The following is a 19,529-nucleotide window of genomic DNA, read 5'->3' as shown; positions in this document are numbered from 1 at the left end:
ATGAATCTATCCAGCCTCCCTTTGAAACTTTCCAGCGTTCCAGCACTTACTACAAAGTTGCTAAGCTTGTTCCACTCGTCCACCACCCTATTTGTAAACCAGCTCCTTCCTATCTCCCTCCTAAACCTAAACTTATCCAACTTGAATCCGTTGTTCCGAGTCCTATCCTGCTCGGATATTATAAGAACTTTATCTATATCACCTTTATTGATTCCTTTCACCCACTTGAATACTTCTATCATATCTCCCCGCACTCTTCGTCTTTCTAGGGAATGCAACTTTAATTTCTTTAACCTATCCTGATATGGAAGGTTTCTAAGTCCCGGAATCATTTTCGTCATTCTTCGCTGCACCGACTCTAGTGAATTGATATCCATTCTATAATAAGGGCACCAGAACTGAACCGCATAATCGAGGTGCGGCCTGACTAGCGCAAGATACTGTATAGTTGCAATAAGACCTCTGCACTCTTATTACTTACACTTCTAGATATAAAACCCAATACTCTGTTTGCCTTATTTTGAACATTAACGCACTGGTTTCTAGGCCGTAGGTCCGGGCTTACAAGTACCCCTAGGTCTCTTTCACAAGTCGACTTCTCTAGGTTGATGTTGTTAAGGCTGTATATATTGACAGTATTTGTTCTTCCAATATTAAGGACGCTGCACTTGCTGGTGTTGAATTTCATTTGCCATTTTTCAGTTCACCCCTGCAGTTTATTTAGATCATCCTGTAATGCATTTGCATCCTGCCCTGAATTAATCTGCCGCCCTATTTTGGTGTCATCCGCAAACTTGCTTATATCACTGCTGATCCCAGTATCTAGATCGTTTATGTAGATTATGAACAAGAGTGGGCTTAGTAGTGACCCCTGGGGAACCCCACTGGTTACACGACCCCACTCAGATTTAACACCATCTACGCTGACCCTCTGCGTTCTATCGGTGAGCCATGATTTTATCCAACTTAAAACTTTCCCCTCGATACCATGAGCCTTAATTTTTCTCAGAAGCCTCTGATGGGGTACTCTGTCAAATGCTTTGCTAAAGTCTAAGTAAATAACATCGTAATTTTCGTCATTATCTACTGCCTCGAAGACTTTCCTAAAAAATGTCAGCAGATTTGTTAGACAAGATTTTCCCTTTGTAAACCCATGTTGAGAGTCGTAGATTAATTTGCTTTTCTCTAAATGCAATCGGATGTTATCTGCTATAATTGATTCAAGAAATTTCACACTACTGACGTCAAACTGATCGGCCGGTAATTTGACGCTGATGCTCTGTCTCCCTCTGTTTCCACAAGTCTGGCACAACTCCGGTGTTTAATGATTTTGGAAATTAGTTTACGAGGGGTCAGCTAATCTGTTCCCTACACTCTTTCAAGACTCGAGGAAAAATTTCATCCAGCCCTGGGAATTTTGTCTTCTTTAGTATACTTATCTTCTTAAGAACATCCTCTTTTCTGATAGCGATATTCTTTAATTTCTTTTCTTCCTTTCCCTTAAATATCAGTTCCACCTCTGGAATTTCATCGCAAATTTCCTCTGTGACAACTGATAAGAAGTAGTTGTTCAATGCTTTGCTTATTTCTTCACTGCCATTTATCACTTCTCCCCTCCCTGACTTTAAAGGCCCAACTTTGTCCTTGACCTTTGTTCTCTATACCTGGAAAAATCCCTTGGGATTCGCCTTGGATTCTCTTGCTATTTTGATTTCATAGTCTCTCTTTGCTTTCCTTACATTTTTCTTAACATTCCTAACTAGTTCATTATACCTATTTCTGAGCTGCTACTCCCCTCCCTTTAATTTCTTATATATTCCTTTCCTTATTCCTATGTCATGTTTAAGTTTTCTGGTCATCCACCTTGGCTCATTCTTATTTGACCTAATTTTTCTGTATGGTATATTTTGTTCTTGTGCTTTATGTAGTATACTAGTGAATATATTATAGTCATGATCAATTGTTGCGTCATGATCAATTGTTGTGTCATCTATGACCTCACCCCTTCCTACTGGTGACTGACGTGACTGTTCCCAGGTGACCTCACCTAGGTACCTTCTTAACCCCTGATAATCCGCCAACCGAAAGTTTGGGACTCTGACCATATTGTCATTGTTTTTCGTTTCCCAATTTAGGGTGAACCTGATTTCTCTGTGATCATTGTTACCTAGTTCTTCCCCTACTGTGATATCTCTGATAACATTTTCTTTATTTGTTAATACTAGATCTAATATACTGTCACCTCTAGTAGGTTCTGTAATTAGTTGTTTCAAAAAATTGTCCTGTACTGCGTGTAGGAAGTCTTCAGATTCATAGTCACCTACAATGTTGTCCCAGTCAATATTTCTGAAGTTGAAATCCCCCATAATGCACAGGTTGTTATATTTTGCTGCCCTACTCATTTCCTGCCATATGGGCTGAGTTGCTTCCTTCCCAAGACTTGGGGGCCTGTAAATTACTCCCATAATTAGTTTTTCTCTTCCTTCCGTGATTTCTACCCATACAGACTCGGTTCCTACTTCACCCTTTATTGAATTATTAATACAACATTTTAATGTATCCTTGACGAAGAGTGCGACCCCTCCCCCCCTTCCTACCTTCCCTGTCCTTGTGAAAAAGGTTGTACCCTTCTATGTGGTACTCTGATAAAAAAATTTTGCTCGCCAAATTCATCCAAGTTTTGGTGATTGCTATGACGTCTACATTCTTGGTACATACAACCGCTCTCAGCAAGTCTATTTTATTTCTAACGCTCCTACTGTTTGTATAGTATACATTTAAACCTACCCTTCCCTGGTCTCTGATCCACGCTAGGACACTTTCCTGAATTCCATATGCATCCAGTTTCATTTTCAGCTTTTCATGGGTTATGCTGTCAAAAGCCTTGACAATGTCCAGATATATATTGTCGATATTGTCACCACACTCCCGGAGCTGAGTCCAAACACCCAGCACCTTAAGTAATTGTGTCAAGCAGAAGCATCCCGGCATAAAATTTGGTTGTTTTGCAATATATATTCCACTATGGGCTCATGGCATCTTATAGAGTGAGAGGCGATATGGTAGAGGTGTATAAATGGAAGTCAGGGCTAAACAATAGGACATTACAAAGGTACTCAAACTATCCAACCAGGACGATGTCGGAACAATGGTTTTAAATTAGACAACTTTAGATTTAGGCGCGAAATAGGTAAACATTGGTTTGGAAATAGAGTAGTGGATGAATGGAACAAGTTACCAAACAACATCATTAGCTCGAATACGCTGGATAGCTTCAAACACAGGTTGGGTGGATTTCTGAGCAATAGGGGACTGCTCAGTATGGGACAATAAGCCCGCTGCAGTTTCCTCCATTCTTATGTTCATATGTACTACACACACACTGTGCTGGTCAGGCTCACTGGCCTATAATTAGTTGTAGAGTGGTGATCTCCCTGGGATGTTTTGTTTCTCAGGGGCTCGGCAAGCTCGTTGCATAACTCTCAAAGCACTCTGGGTGGCAGCGAGTTTGGTCTTGGGTATGCAGTATACTTACCAATCAAATAGGTCACTGATCCACATCGGGGCCTGGGGGGCGAAAATTTACTATTAATAATAATAATAATAATAATAATTAGTTCATGATAAATACAATTGATAATAAAAATACAAAATTAAAAATAAAATATTACTAACAATAATGATAACAAAAACAATAATAATAATAATAATAATAATAATAATAATAATAATAATAATAATAAAATATAATAATAATAATAATAATAATAATAATAATAATAATAATAATAATAACGACCATAACGAAATACAAAAATGAAAACGCAATAGTGATGAACGATATAAGTATTTTCTGTTGTCAAACTAAGGGAAACAATTGAAACCCTGCAACTGTGTGTAAATGAAGCAGAAAGTCAGATCAGTACCTGGGACTTGGTCACAATTTTCGTGAGGCCATATGGCAGCAGGGTCTACCATTAGACAACACATTATGCTTCCAATATCTTCCCAGGCGGTAGTACCTCCCTGTTTGAGAGCTGCCTCATACCTACATACCTACTACAGTATGCCATTTCCCAGTCGTTGGGAATCTTTTACTCCTCCAGGCATCTGTAGAACAGGATTTTAAGGGGCTCGGCAAGCTCGTTGCATAACTCTCTTAGCACTCTGGGAGGCAGCGAGTTTGGTCTTGGGTATGCAGTATATTTACCAATCAAATAGTTCACTTTACTGACTAGAATGTTCAGGGTAGTATTCGAATTCTTGTCTACCAGTAAGTCAGGCCAGCGATAACCCCTCATCACCTACCTCATCCTGTCGTGATCATCACTAATATTTAAACCTTGGTCTGTTCTTATCATGAACCAATTAACAATTAAATCTGAAGGACAACGTCAAGTTATGGCTGGTGCCAACGGGGGCTAGATGTTCCAACTTGGCCACCAAGAGGTCCAGTGATTTGGGTGTTTGTTCCCCTCTATAGTGAGTCAGATCTTTCACATGTTGGAACAGGAAATTATCTCTCAGATTTTCTACAAATAGAGTAGCAGGATTATTAAGATAATCTGGTGTAATTTCATTCCCCAGTCGATGTCGCCATAGTTGAAGTCCCCCATGACAAGGAAGTGGTTAGAGTTAAGCACCGTTACGTTGTCTGTTAAGGCTCTTAAATTCCCTTGGTTTAATAAGCTGCAATTCGGAGATCTGTAGATACATTCAACAATGAGCTAAGTCTCTTCCCTTCAGTTTAATTTCACACCACTTCGATTCTTCAAAGAGACACCCCCCACTCCCCACCCCCTGAACTTTTACCTGGCTGGCTGTAAGGTCCTGTCTAGCATTAATAACCACGTCCCTCTTGTAAGTTATTAATTTAGTCTCAAACCTGTTTCAATTTACACGAACTTTCAACTTTTCACCTCAGCTGACCTGATCTACAAAGGCACACCAGGTCAGTTCAAACAGCAGTTCCGGTTCCCCTTCGCCCCTCAACTCGACTACTCCATCATGTACATAGACGAGGTTAGTATAGTGTGTGTGTGTGTGTGTGTGTGTTATAATTCAACCATCTGTCCCAATTCGCCTAAATCAATTTCCATACAAACTAACTTCTAATAAATCTTCATCACTCACGGACCACACTACACACACACACACACACACACACACTCACTCTCCCTTATAACCTCGTAACTCTTCGTTATAAATTCACAGAAAATGGGCGTAGTACAACACAAACATTGTCCTCACTTGCGGGAGCCATTGCGCATCAACACGTCAGGTCACTATTGCTGTTATGAAACAAGCATTCAGTGACTCACACAATCACCACGAACATCTGGGGGGCGGGGGGGGTGGCACTGTGTATACATTTTTTTTGTATTTACTGCGTTTTAAAACCTGCATTATTGAAATTATAATGTTTTCGACCTAATCTAAACAAAACAAAAATCTAATCTAACCTCACCCGTTCATCTTGTTCTGTAGGCTGATGACTCCTCCATGTAAGTTAGAAAACAGACAGAACGCACAAACTTCGGCTGACGGGGTCTTGGGATGCCTTATTTGTCAAAATAGAAACAGTTGGCTTTTAATTTTTTTAAGGTAACCCTCCACAAGCTGTTAGTCCTGCTGTTACCCAGAAACCACCACTACACTTTGAGGTTACAGTGTCTGTCGACTCCACCCTTGAGACTGACTGTAAGCCTAGGTATATATTAATGGTTACGGCTTTATATTCCGATGGTTCAATGGTCCGAAGGTCTATCCTAACCTAACCTAATCTAACCTACCCTAGCATAAGCCAACCTAAGCTAAGGCAAGTTAACGTAACTTAACCTGGCCTAACCTTCGGACTTACCACACTAATACACGCACAGTAACCACCACTAACATCCGACAACTGGTACATGTCGCTAATATCAGTAAGCCCCGGTACTAATACAGGGTGTCCCAAGATAAAAAGACGCCCCACATTATTGTATATAATGTCTATAAACAAAAAAGAATGGGTTAGTAAATTAGTAAATTTGCACTTGTTATTAGTAATGTGGGTTTCACAATTGATTTAAAGAAGGTTAAGTTATCTGAGCCCCTCCTCTCCTCCACCAGAACACGACGATGGAGTACGACTGTCACACGAACGTGCTGGGGATCACCAACTACTGCATCCACTTCATGTCACGCCACCCCACCATGTCTGAGAACACACTCACCAGCCTTATTGACTATGCAGGTCACCACTCCACGCGTCTAATCTTACTGTTTACAACCATTTATATGTCTACGGTGTTTACGGCTTGTTATCTAGGATGCCTATGAGTAATATACGCCCGCGTGAAGTACAGACTAAGTAGTTATAACAAGGCCAATATAAACAGTAAAGGAGAGTGAGATCGAGTCCCTAGGGACAGCAGGTGTCAACCATATTCAAGTCACTCAGTAGGTACCTAACCTTTTACCTGGTTGCAAATCATCTTAATGACAAAGTTATCTAATTCTCCAATTTATACATGCCATTAATCAAATTCAAGGTTGTCACTTTCGGTATGTTTAATGAAACTAGATTATTTAATGTTCCTACTGATAACTGAATTACAAGGTAAGATTGAGGAGACTTTAGCTCAGTCAAAAAAAAACGCAATTATATTGCTTGCCTAATCCTCTTAACTTATCGTAGACTTGTGTTTATACCCGTTTCTTTAACCACTGTTCTTGGCGTACACTTACTGTATTTATTTGTTGTATTTATTGAGTTGTACTTGTAGTACTTTGTTCGTACGTTTCAATATTTTTTGTATTTATATTCGTTTATGTGTTTACTTTTAGGGTTGTTTTATATTTTTCATTTTTACCTTTACAGAGAGTTTGGGCCTTAACAACCAAAACATAACGTACAAGGGCACGAAACAGGAGGGCTGCTGGTAGTGCTACTGTTCCTGATACTTGTGTGCTGCCTCCGGCTCCCTTAGTCTGAGCATTACTATGACTTCTCTCGATACTAACACCTAACACTTATGAACAACGAGACTTCTGCAATGTATTGTGTTTTAGGCCTTAAAGGAGATGATAAAACTCAATGTTGTCATTTTACCCTCCAGAGTACGTTAACTTTACAATTAAAAGTATGATTACTTTTCCTGTACGGAACTAAGATATTACCAATCAGGTACGATGACTTCCCAGCGAGAATGGTGACCTTTCCCAGTATGATGAAGTTCCACTAGTAAGTAAAATAACTTTTACCCGCCAGAACGATGAGCTAACGATATAATCAATAACTTCCCAGTAAGTACGATGACTTGGCTACCTCAGCAGTTACGATAACTTACCTCAGTACGTGCGATAACTCCCCTGTAGGTGAGATAACCTTCCTCAGCATGTATGACAATTTTCCCCAGTACGTACGATAATCTTCCCTCGTAAGTATAATGACCTTAAGACTCACACATGCATTTTTCCTCCAAGACAAATGTGGGCAGCCCTGTTCTGCTGACCCCTCTCTGCCCCGGGTCACGCCTGCCCCAGTATGGCCTCAACTTGCTGCTGCAGTCGCGGTCTGACCACGTAAGGAGACAGATGTGTGCCCATAGGTGCTCCTGTCCTCCGGATCGTCACACAAAGGCCACCTCAGTCTCTACCTACCCCTTCGCCGGCAAGTGTTGCCAGCGATGGGAAGGGCGGGGTCGACGTAAACGCCCCAGAAGAGGCGTCCCCCCTCTCTCATGGATACAGACATTTCTGATACGGATAGTCATAGTGCATCCCACACCCTGCAAGAGTCAGACCTCATTTAGTGACAGTAACAGTAATGTTTCTATGGGAAACACTTGCCGGAGTGGCAATACCAATGCCAAGGGCAGCAAGCTTCCCCTCGCCACCCACCCCTCTGCCAACCAACCAAGTAAGCTGAATCTGCACTACCCCAAGGACTCACTGAAAACCGTCGAGGAACGGTTTAATTGGACAACTAAGTATTGGAGACAACACTGTCTCACCATTCAATTCCGAAAAGGTAAGAACCATAACTTTATCAAGTGTCAGACACCTGAGGTCTATGAAACACTAAGTACTGTGGGATTTGACGGGGTTGTCCTCGTGCCTCCACCTGCCGATGCAGCGGAATGTTGCCACATCCTAGTTAAACAATTCCCCCTATACGCTGAAGTCGAAGATGCTTGTAACTTTAATCCACGTATACTCAGAATACGTCGACACTACCGAGGGAAGACCCCACAGGCAGCTGTCATAGTTAAATGAAAGGGAAGGGAGCGCCCAACCACTGTTGAGGCCCACCCAGTCCTCCCTTCATTGTATGCAGAACCGTATCACCCCGGGCCTGCTTTTTGTGTCATCTGCTCCCATTGGGGTCACACCTTCACCGCCTGCTGCCGACGTGATCGTCCCAGATGTCGCTTCTGTTCACATAACCATCACTCCTCCATCTGTGCCCAGAAATTCGAAGACCGCCTCAATGGGGGTGGTGTGGTCTATGTTGATGATCCCAGGCGTTGTAATTGTGGTGGCTGGCACAATGCTGACTCACGGCAGTGCCCCAAACGTCCGCCTGTCTCAGGAGAAAAGCCTCCCCGAAGACTGCGTCAACCTCAACCTCCCCCCCCTACCTACCAGGCTGCATCCCACTGGTTCCCCTCCTCTGGCAACGCCTTCTTCAACAACACCTGCCCCTGCTTGGTTTCACCTGGCTGCAACACAGCAGTCCCAGCCGACTCCTAACTCAACTACTACTGGGCCTCCTCCCCATTTCTACTTTGACGCTGTCAGGCCTTGTGCTCCCTCTGGTGACACGACACAGATCATATCCCTCTTACACGAATTTACCAACCGTATTGAAAGACTCTTTGATACACTCTGTACAGCTATCTCCAACCTATACAGACTACCCCTGCCTCCAGCTGCTACCCAGTCACCCCCCTCTTCTGGTTTGACACAAGAATGGTAGCCCCCTGTGTGCCCCTCTTGCTCATGGCTTACTCCACCACTGCCTGGCAACACTGCTGGCAACACTGACAAAGCCTGCCCCGGTGTGCCCCGCTGCCCCCGTCTACCCACCACTAGCTGCGCTTGCTCGTGGACCTGAGGACACCACCCCTGGCTCCCCGTCCCCCACCGGCATGCCGGTACCTGGGGCTCACCCACTCAAGTTCTCCACATCAATTGACCACCCTGCGGACATGCTAGTGAACTATGTATCTACGCCAAGAAGGACTTCCCCTACCAACCTCTCGACGTCCCCCTTGAAGCCGACACTACCGACGTACACGCCATCACAATCACACCAAAAGGTATGTCCCTCAATATTGTCAATGCCTATGGCCTAAGACTTGACATTATTAGGGACCTGCCATGCTTTGCCATAAACAGATAAATTGTAACGGGAATTTTCCCCCCACACACACTCATCATTCTGTCACTTTATGTAACTTGATGACAAAACCCATGACCCTTCAGGCTTTTATGCCCTTAATGCATGAGTCATGAAGGCAAGCATGAACTCTGCATGCTTCCCAGATGGGCGCTGTAAACGCTTTTGCGCTTCACCTTGCACAGGATGTAAGGGGGTGCTCAATAAACTAGCCCCCTCAGGGGCAATAAAATAAATAAAATCTAAAAACTTGCTGCTGCACGTCATCCTCCACCTCCGGCGCCAGCTCAACTCCACCATAACACTCCTGGGCCTCCTCCCTGTCTTTACTCTGACGACGCCAGGCCTAGTGCTACCCCCCAACTCTCCCCCAGCGAGGTGAAGCAGTTAATGTCCTCATTCACAAACTAGAGAGCCGTGTTGATCATCTCTTTGGATCCTTACTTGCCGTTATCACAGACCTACAAAGGCTCATGGTGCCCTCGGTGAGCCCCACCTACCCACAGCCTCCTTCACCGCTGTCGGCTGTCACTGCTGCTGTGGTGCTCTCCAAACTTGTCCCGGCATACCCTGCTCTCTCTGAGCGTTGGCCTAACTCATCCCCGCACCTGGTTTAAGGGCGGATCCAGGGAGGGTCCTTTTTCTTTAATGCAGTATTGTTTTCAGAATATCTTCTAATATCAAGTGCGCATGGCTTCAACATGGCCTCAAAATGCCCCTGATATTGGTCAGGAATAAACAAAAATTCTGGGGGGGGGGGAGGGGACTTACAGTCCCCCCCCCCCAAAAAAACCCACACTAGGTGGGTTCACTGTGCTTGCCATATTCCCCCACCCACAACTTCTTGGACCCCCCCCCCCTTTTTGATATTCCTGGATTCGCCCCTGACGTCCAACCAACACATGCCTAACCTGGCACCTCTGTCCAGAATAAACACATGTAACGTAAGTACTTAGCGCACGCGCACACACACACACACACTTGAAACAACTGGTCAGGAGAGAAGTAGCTTCGGCATCTGTACAGCACTTCCAGCTTTCTGGAGGCAGCTTTAGCAATGTTGAGGATATGTGGCTTCCATGACATATTAGATGAAATGGTGAGGCCTAACATATCTATTTTAGAATTTGACAGAATGATTGTGTCCTGAAATGTGATTCGTGGGAGATCTTCTATTTTAGAAAGAGTAATTCGTAAATACTGTGTTTTATTACTATTGAATTGAACCAAGTTTCTACCTCCTCATTCGGAGATGCTGCACAGATCCACATCGACAGATGAAACGATATCAGCTCTAGAAACTGATCTAGTTTCAGAATTAGGGAGAAGGGAAAAATATGAAGAAGAGTAAAGAGTAGAATCATCAGCGTAAGAATGGATAGAATTAGTCGAAGTGTGAAGTAAATCAGTGATAGAAAGAAGGAAGAGAGTAGGTGAAAAAACAGAGCCCTGTGGGACACCACTATTGTTAGAGAAAGAGCGAGAGATCCCTCGACAACAACTGCCATGGATCGCTTCTCAAGGAAGCTAGAAATTAGAGAGCAAAGTGGGGGAGAGAAACCGTAAGAGGGACGTTAAGAAAGCAAAGACTTGTGCCATCCCCTATCAAATGCTTTGGAGATGTCGAGGGCCACGACAAAAGTTCCCCATAATCCCTAAGAGAGGATGACCAAAGGTGGGTGCCGTAGGAGAGCAGATCACCAGTAGAACTAGCCTGGCGAAAGCCATACTGGTGATCCGACAAAAGAGAAAAAAGGCGTTCAAGGTGACGGAGAAAATGAGTCTAAGATTGTTTCGAAAATCTTAGACAGGGATGAAGCTAGGGCAATGGGGCGATAGTTAGAGGGATTAGAATGGTCACCCTTCTTCGGGATGGGCTGAACCGAGGAATGCTTCCAAGAAGAAGGAAAAGTTTGGGTTCTGTGGCAAAGGCTAAAGAGGCGAGCAAGCACAGAGGCCAGAATTTCAGCACACTCCCTCAGAACACGAGGGGTTATTCCGTCCGGTCCATGCGCCTTACTCACATCCAAACGCGATTATACACACCAGTGGAGATTATAGGAAAGTGCATAGATTCAGTAGGAGGAGCAGAAGTAGGAGGGGTAGAATTGGAATCGTCTAAGGTGGAGTTAGAGGAGAATAAGGTGCTAAAGAGATTGGCTTTATCAGGGGAGAGTTGGCTATAGAGTTATCAGGTTGGAAGAGAGGAGGAAAAGAGGAAGAGCAGATGTTATTATAGATGTTTTTGGCTAAGGACCAGAAGAATTTACTAGAAGAAGTGTTAGTCAGGACAGCAGTCTTTCTTTTTATAAAATTCCGCTTGGCCCTACGAAGAATTGCCTTACTACGATTCTAAGAAGTAATGAAAGAGGAGTGGGTAAAAGGAGGAGATAGTTTCATAACTTGAGAGGCTCTATCTCTCTCCTTACATGCAAGAAAACAGGAGCAATCAAACCATGATTGTAAAGTGAAAGTTTTGGTAGAAGATGGGATAAATGGACTCATACTACCCAGTTTAACCCCAGCAATGCTGGCAAGGATATCCAGTTTGCCCTCCGATAGTGCCATAGTTGGCGTTTAGAGGGGGGTGGGGGAGGTGGTCGTGCCCAGTTTTATCTAATATAAATAAGATTGTGATCAGAAGACCCTAAGGGGGCGGAAAATTGAGTATGAATAGTGTAAGGGGTTAGAGGTAAAACAAAGATTAAGAATGTTAGTAAGTTGGTCGTGTCGATCTGGAACACGTGTAAGGTGTTTAATTGTTCCAAATTATAAAGTAAGGAAAAGGAGAGTGACTCAACTCCACCTGGGTCATCCCTTGAAGCCATTCTCTGTGATGTACATTGAAATCTCCTAGGTAGTGGATCTCGGTGTTGGGGTGTGTGGATAGCAACGACTCATGGCAAGAAGTGAAATAGCTAAAGAGTTCCAAATAGTTGGTAGAGTTGGGAGAACAGTATATGAAACAAAGAAAAATGGTCATAGTTGGTAGAGATATTTTTGAGCCAGATGACATCATAAAGAGAAGATTCAAAATCCGAGTGTCGAGCTATAGGTGTACACGTGTTGCAGTAGGCACATACACATCCCTTAGAACGGAAAATGGTATAACGGTTGTAGTTGGAGACTTGAAAAGGTTTGGGTGAGGCTGCTTTGGTCAGTTGAAGTTCAGATAGTAGTAAGAGATTGGGGGAAGAGGTTAATAGATGGTGCTCCACGGTAGAAAAATTGGATCTCAGGCAGCGAATGTTGGAAAAATGAAGTGTGAAAAAAAACGATCCTCCAGCAATCACGGTGGCGTCAGTTGAGGCCCCAGTAGTTTGATGATGATCAGGTCGGCCCTGGGGTCCAGAACCCTGCAATTGTGTGGGAGGCAGAAAAACATATCAGCAACCTGGGACGTGGTCACAATATTCGTGATGCCATATGGCAGCAGGGTCTACCATTAGACAACACATTATGCTTCCAATATCTTCCCAGGCGGTAGTACCTCCCTGTTTGACAGCTGCCTGCTACTTACCAACCTACGGTTCTGGGCGAGGTGTGTGCAGTGTGACCCGTCATCTGTTTGGTGGACAGGGAAGCTGTGCGCATAACGTGCCAGACGGTGCTGAGCCGTCACAGCTGTGCCTCATTAGTGTGTCGACCGATCCCGCCGCATGAGGGTGAATGCACTAGATATGTCCAGCTCAAGAGTCAAAGTGCCAAGTGCTTGCGGTCAGTTCTTCCGGGACGGCTTTGTCATGTAAGTTGGCAATCATTCTTCGTTTACTAAGTAGGGTGTGGAGGTCTACATACCGTGTTTATCACTGGGATACAAAGTGTGCAGTATCAAGTGCGACATGAATATGTATAAACGGAACAAAGAAATTTTCTGGCTGACTTCCTGAATGACTTCTCTCAAGGTTTAGAAATATCAAGTTATCCGGCTCTGCACGGGTGAACGGATAGGAGATAGTCAGTTGAAAAAAGTACCGGAATTCGTAACTTAAATAAAAGTACTGTTACAGTGGCAAAACGTTACTCGAGTAGAAGTAAAAAAGAATTTCATTCATAAAGCACAGTACTCAAGTGCTGAAAGTAAAAAGTAACAACAGAATTATTAATTGTCTCAAATATTAAAATAAATCCACAGTAAATTATAAAATACTTGTTAACTAAAGATAAAAATAAAAGACATTATTACACATTTATTTGCAAATCTTTCTATTGAGATTAATCTATAACAGATTCTCAAAATTATGACTGTCCAATCTGGATATTTTAGGCCTAAATATAAGCACAGCATGACCTACCGAAAGAGAATATAATCAGCCACTCTTCTTCCTACAATCCATCGCAGGGATAATGAACGTGCTGAAAATATATAAATCCAACACTATGATCACTGTCTTTCTTATCCACACAAGTATCGTCGACCTAACTAATAGTAAACGTAACGCTGGCTGGCAACTGAAAAGGTATAAGGAAAGTCTTAAGACAAACCTGAAAAAGTGCAAAATCGACCCCCCCTCACCTGGGAGACGATCACTCCACACAGTAACGCTTGGAGAAACACCACACAGAAAGTCTCAATACTTTCGAGTTAGCCCGACTGCATACCGAGGCAGACAAGCGCCAGCACCGGAAAGACGCTGCCGCAGCCCCTTCGGCACTATAGATGTAGCCCTCCACATGTGCAACATTTGTGGACGACTCTGCCGGTCCCGTATCGGCTTCTCTAGTCACCTCAGAGCTCACCAACGAAGGTGACATCCTTAATAACTCCTATAATTTTACCATAGCTGGATGATCATCATACGCGATCCCGAGTGACAGACAAGTAATAGTAGTGAGGCAGCTGTGATGGTGTATGTGTGTGAGGGTGTGTGAGGCAGCTGTGACGGTGTATGTGTGTGAGGGTGTGTGAGGCAGCTGTGACGATGTATGTGTGTGAGGGTGTGTGAGGCAGCTGTGACGGTGTACGTGTGAAAAATAAAAAGAACATTATTCATTAATATAACTCCTACAACTCTAAGCCAAAAAGACGAGACAATCTGCGCTCCGGGGCCAGGGGTGGCACTCATGTTGAGACTGGCGTGAATATATTCTTTGGCCATGGCCCTAGCAGGGCTTAATCCGGCCCGGAATATCAACCAAACATAGATGAATTATATCTTTATCACTTTACTTTTGAAATTACATCGATAACGCCAAAGGTAAACACTACAAAGAAATGTCATACTCGCGCAAAATTCATTTGCAATATTATCTGATGCAAGACAAGCCATATAGTAAATCAGATATTTACCGGTGCATACGTACACGTACAGCATTATTTTCACGATGTTCGGAAACCGTCACATGAAGTTGAAGTGTAACACTGAAACTGATGTGGCATATTAAGAACGTGTTAGTATATGTTACAAATTTTGCACTCGAATTTTAATTTAAATCATAGTGTACCTGTATATGATTTGCCCCTTTTATGGAATTGCCCAGTTCATAAAATGGGCAGTCATTTTGTCCATTCCGTGAAATGGGTTCCCAAATTAAGCAAAATCAAACCAACCCAACCTAACTTTGCTAACCTATGTTAGGTTACTGTAGGTTAGGCGAGGATAGATTAGGTTGGGTCGGGTTAGGTTAGGACCGCTTGGTTTAAGTTAGGTTAGGAACCCATTTCACGAACTGGATCAAATGACTGCCCAGTTTATGAACTGAGCAATGCCATAAACGAAGCGTCATATATATATACTGTATTACGTGGGTAACCACAAAAAAATTGAGGGTGGTGGAGATCGATTAAGGTGTTTTGTCGCCATGCTGTACCTAAATAAGATAATTAAATGTTCTTTACGACATTTACAAAAAGATAGATGACACCTGGTTGATATCTGTACTATTAAAATAATTATAGTATATCACCAAAAATATTTGTAAAATACAATAGACACAGTTTCACCGACTTCATGAATTTTAAACTCAGGTTTTATTAACAATCCAAATGTTGTTAAAGAGGACTTGGGCGAGAAACTTACCAACTGTGGACAGCAGCGACATCCCGCGGTAGTTGAAATAATCTGATTCGTCTCCTTTCTAATTTTCCTGGAGATGATAATTGATGGTGGTGCTTGAACTTGCCTTGCTTATACTACAGACGGGCAAGGAGTGACCTAATAGAGGTGTATAAGAATCTCAAGGCGCACTACTCAGTCGAGATGTCCTTACTTGGAGCTGGCAGACGCTCGCCCCACAAGGGGTCACAGCTCAAGATTGAAGAAGCCGCAAGTCCAGAAAACTGTGAGGGCAAACTTTTTCGGAGTGAGAGTTGTGAACTCTTGGAACAATCTACCAGAAAGTGTTGTGACGGCACCGAGTGTGAGCTCTTTCAAGACAAGATTTGACCAACACTGGAGCGGGTTCAGGTACATTCAGGAGCCGGTGCATGCCCAGCACTTGCCAACAATGCGTAACAGAGACGTGACCGATCGCCCAAGCGGCTAACGAGCCGATCTTTTGGTGAAGAGGATAAAAGAAAAGGAAAAGTAATCAGAGACGTGACCGATCGCCCAAGCGGCTAACGAGCCGATCAGTGGTGAAGAAGATAAAAGTAAGTAAAAGTAAAAGTTGAGATCTTGGGGGATTTCCTCTGTTCCCATATATTCTACAGAAGAAACGGCTGCTGGTCAGCAAGAGACTTCCTGTTTTCTTTTTTCCTATGTGGTTAATTATCAGCATATACATGGATCGCGCAAACATACAGCGATTTATTTGTATTTAACTTTAATTTTTTATATATGTAATTTAATAGCCACCTTACACAAACCATCTACTGTATAGAAGAAAACTTGTTTCTTAAATTAAGAGTCAAGATAGATAGCTAGATAGATAGATAGATAGATAGATATAGGCAGACAGGCAGGCAGATGGAGATAGATAGATAATACCATGATTTTGCTGAACTATAACGAAAGGTTTGTGTTATGAAAGACGAGTGTGTTAACTTTCCATATGCACCGGCAAGTAGTTTTCCTTTATATATATCTAATGAAATACTGCAACCCATAATGTATTTACATGTATTAAAGAATAGTTTATATTCTACACACGACCAAGGTACCGTAACATACAAACGGATGAAATAAATATAGAATTATCATGAAATGTGATTTATACTAACACAGCCATACAAGAACAGCAGCAGGCCTACCAATACACAACTACAAGCACAGGAAAAAGTTTTAAGTTTGTCCAATGTTTCAGAATGTTGCAGATGGCAGGGGTAGAGATAATGTACTTTCTTTGCTGACTCTACAAATATAACGCCCAGTTTCCACTCTGTAATAGTGGGTTGGCGATAGGAAAGGAAGCCAGCAGTAAACCTCATTACAAATTTGCCTGATGGTAACCACTATATGACGGCATAAGGGAATCATCGTTAACCCACACAAGTGTGAATAATGGTCATGAAACGGTGATGATGAGATTGGAGAAATACTTGACATTTCTACTTATTATTTCACTACATATCAGCTCACTAGGTAGCTGTTCGGCGGATTGGTCTGTTCCTCGTTACCTTGTTATGACCTTTGTTGTTTAGTGTACTGTTACAGGAGTAACCTGGCGTACCAGGGAATTGGTTGATTGGGTAGAACATCTACATCGCAGCCTGTTGCCTAACTGAAAAAACCCTGCGACGTTTGGCAGGGTCAAACTGGGTAAAACCCTACTTATATCTGCCCAGGTCAGGAATGAACCCAGAACACAATCGCGAGAGACACGCTCGGTACCACAGCACTACCAACAGTTAAGTACGTGTGTGCAATAATTCACACTTGACGATGAAGAATACGTATCAGTCTTAAGTAAACTCAGCCTTAGTTAGTAAAACCTTGCCAGAACAACAGCCTTAGGTCTGGTTTGGTTAAGTGAGATAGATCTGGGTAGTTGTGTCTGTCGCCGTTGGTAGTAAAATTGTACTCACATGAATACTCGAGCAAGGATAAATTGACAGCAGTTCTGGGACTGTGGCAACAGTCAAATATTCTTATATGAGCTCAAAGCAGTTATAAGCACCTATATACAGTAATATAAAAGACTGGTGATGGCCTGAAGATGAATACTGTAATATTTTGAGGTACAGCTGTAGCTCTATAAATGCCATCTTTTAATCTAAGATAAACCTTCGATAGAAAACACCATTAACACGAGACTCGGTAATAAAATATACTGTATACCCACCTGACAACGACACATTCAACGCCCAGCCCAACTTTTTCTGCTCAGTATGCTGCACAGTAAGCTGTATCTGCATTGCTCATAACGGGGGGGTAGGCCTCATGTACATACTTTCAATAAAATGAAAATCCACAATCGGTCTGGCAATTGCTTCAGCAGATGCATGAACAAAATTAAAAGAATGTATGACTCTTATACGACATCACCATTGACATCACTAATATAAACCACCGGTGTGTATTTATAAAACTAGCTTAAGTGTGTTCGCAGCTGCGCAGAGTTTTCTACAAGGTAGCAATACATTAAGGCTTCCTTCACACGAGCGTGTTTTCACCCACTCGGTCGGGCATATGTAATTTTGTCAGCCGTTCACTCGCTCATTTTTTCACGTTGCGGGTTGGTAGTACAGGCGTGCTGTCAGCCGCAGCCTGTGACGGCGCATGTAACGAGAACTTTTCCCGCTCACGCTCGTGTGAAGGGTCCCATTGAACTCTGTATTTTTAAACTATGCAGCCTGAAAACACGCTCGTCTGAAGGGAGCCTAACACAATACCATTCATTCCCTGGGGGTTACGTCGTTGCCTGTACTTGTTCTCTCCCACTTTTATTAAATTACAGAATTATTTGGTCTTGCCAGATTGATTTAAGCAAGGGTTCTGACGCTATATATGGATAACCCACTTAATGTTATTTTTTTACTTTCTGCGACGGTGGCGTCGCCAAGCGGCTGGGGAGAATATAACAAACACATTATGCCCATTGCGCTTTATTTGTTACTGTTTGAAAACACCACATTATTAAATAAAAACAATCTATATAGAGTCAGAAGGTTATTGACATCCAACTTCAGATAACTAGGGATAATTTCTCTAAGTAACACATTTGCACACATTTGCACTAAAATATAATTATTATTTGCCAACTTAGGGGAATAAAGTCACTTGGGTTCTTCAGTAACAGCGTGATGCTCGCTTCAACTTTACACCAGTTGGGTCTTTTCGGTACGTGGCCAGGAGAATATATAAATACCTGCTGCTATTCTCTACATGTACAGTATATATGGTACATATGTAAGGGAATTGTTAACTTGCATTAACCCACTTAAAACGTGAGTTAGGCCACTTAAAACTTGCAGTAGACCACTTACAGCTTGCATTAGAGTACTACCGGTAATAACTTTGATTAAACCATTTAAAACTTGCATTAAAAACCAATAACTCTCATTAGACCACTTAAAACTTGCATTAGAGTACTACCGGTAAAAACTTTCAGTGGACCACTTAAAACTTGCATTAGAGTACTACCGGTAAAAACCTTTCATTAGACCACTTAAAACTTGCATTAGAGTACTACCGGTAAAAACTTTCATTAGACCACTTAAAACTTGCATTAGAAAAATAATAACTCTTTAAACAACTTAAAACTTTCATTAGAGAACTAATAACTCTTTAGACAACTTAAAACTTGCATTAGACCACTGAAATTGGTATTGGAACATTTACATATAATCTGGTTGGTGGTGTTACAGGAGATGGTCACTACAGCAGGTGATGGTGTGTGGAAGTCTGCTATTGTTGTTTTACCTCATCTACAAGCCATCCCTCGACCCACTAGACCTTGAACAACAGCAATGTACACATTCGTCCGGCAGCCTGAGGGGTAAGATACTATACAGTACTTTGCTGTCACTCAGAATCGAGTATGACGATCATCCAGGTATGATACAACGATATGAGTTATCAGGGATGTCACCTAGGTTGGTAAGTTTTGAGGAGACTAAAAAGACCAATACGGGACCCGCAGCGTCGTTCACTTTCGTTGCACATGTGGAGGGCTCCATCTACTGCGAGAGGAACTGTGGCAGCGTCTTTCCGGCGTTGGCGCTTGTCTGCCTCGGTTTGTAGTCGGGCTAACTTAAAAGTAT

General features: G+C 42.7%; 2 protein-coding genes across 4 annotated transcripts in view; both read left to right on the top strand.

The window, feature by feature from the left end:
• The window catches only part of LOC121874118, a 43,548-nt gene extending 36,474 nt beyond the window's left edge, over window positions 1–7,074 (top strand). For all 3 annotated transcript variants that reach the window (XM_042378072.1, XM_042378070.1, XM_042378071.1), the window contains exons 4-6: window positions 4,925–5,022; window positions 6,112–6,235; window positions 6,863–7,074. In XM_042378072.1, coding sequence (XP_042234006.1) covers window positions 4,925–5,022; window positions 6,112–6,235; window positions 6,863–6,927 — 287 coding nt within the window. In that variant the 3' untranslated portion in view covers window positions 6,928–7,074. The remainder of the gene's footprint in view (window positions 1–4,924; window positions 5,023–6,111; window positions 6,236–6,862) is intronic.
• Window positions 7,075–13,009: 5,935 nt separating this feature from the next.
• LOC121874134 (galactosylgalactosylxylosylprotein 3-beta-glucuronosyltransferase P-like) overlaps window positions 13,010–19,529 on the top strand; it is a 36,282-nt gene continuing 29,762 nt past the window's right edge. The window contains exons 1-2 of the mRNA XM_042378096.1: window positions 13,010–13,130; window positions 19,134–19,264. Coding sequence (XP_042234030.1) covers window positions 13,045–13,130; window positions 19,134–19,264 — 217 coding nt within the window. The 5' untranslated portion in view covers window positions 13,010–13,044. The remainder of the gene's footprint in view (window positions 13,131–19,133; window positions 19,265–19,529) is intronic.

The sequence above is a fragment of the Homarus americanus genome, unplaced genomic scaffold (assembly GCF_018991925.1).
Source record: "Homarus americanus isolate GMGI-L3 unplaced genomic scaffold, GMGI_Hamer_2.0 scaffold49667, whole genome shotgun sequence".
Classification (NCBI taxonomy): domain Eukaryota; kingdom Metazoa; phylum Arthropoda; class Malacostraca; order Decapoda; family Nephropidae; genus Homarus; species Homarus americanus.
The sequence above is the reverse complement of the archived record's forward strand: the minus strand, read 5'-3'. Positions and strand labels throughout refer to the sequence as shown.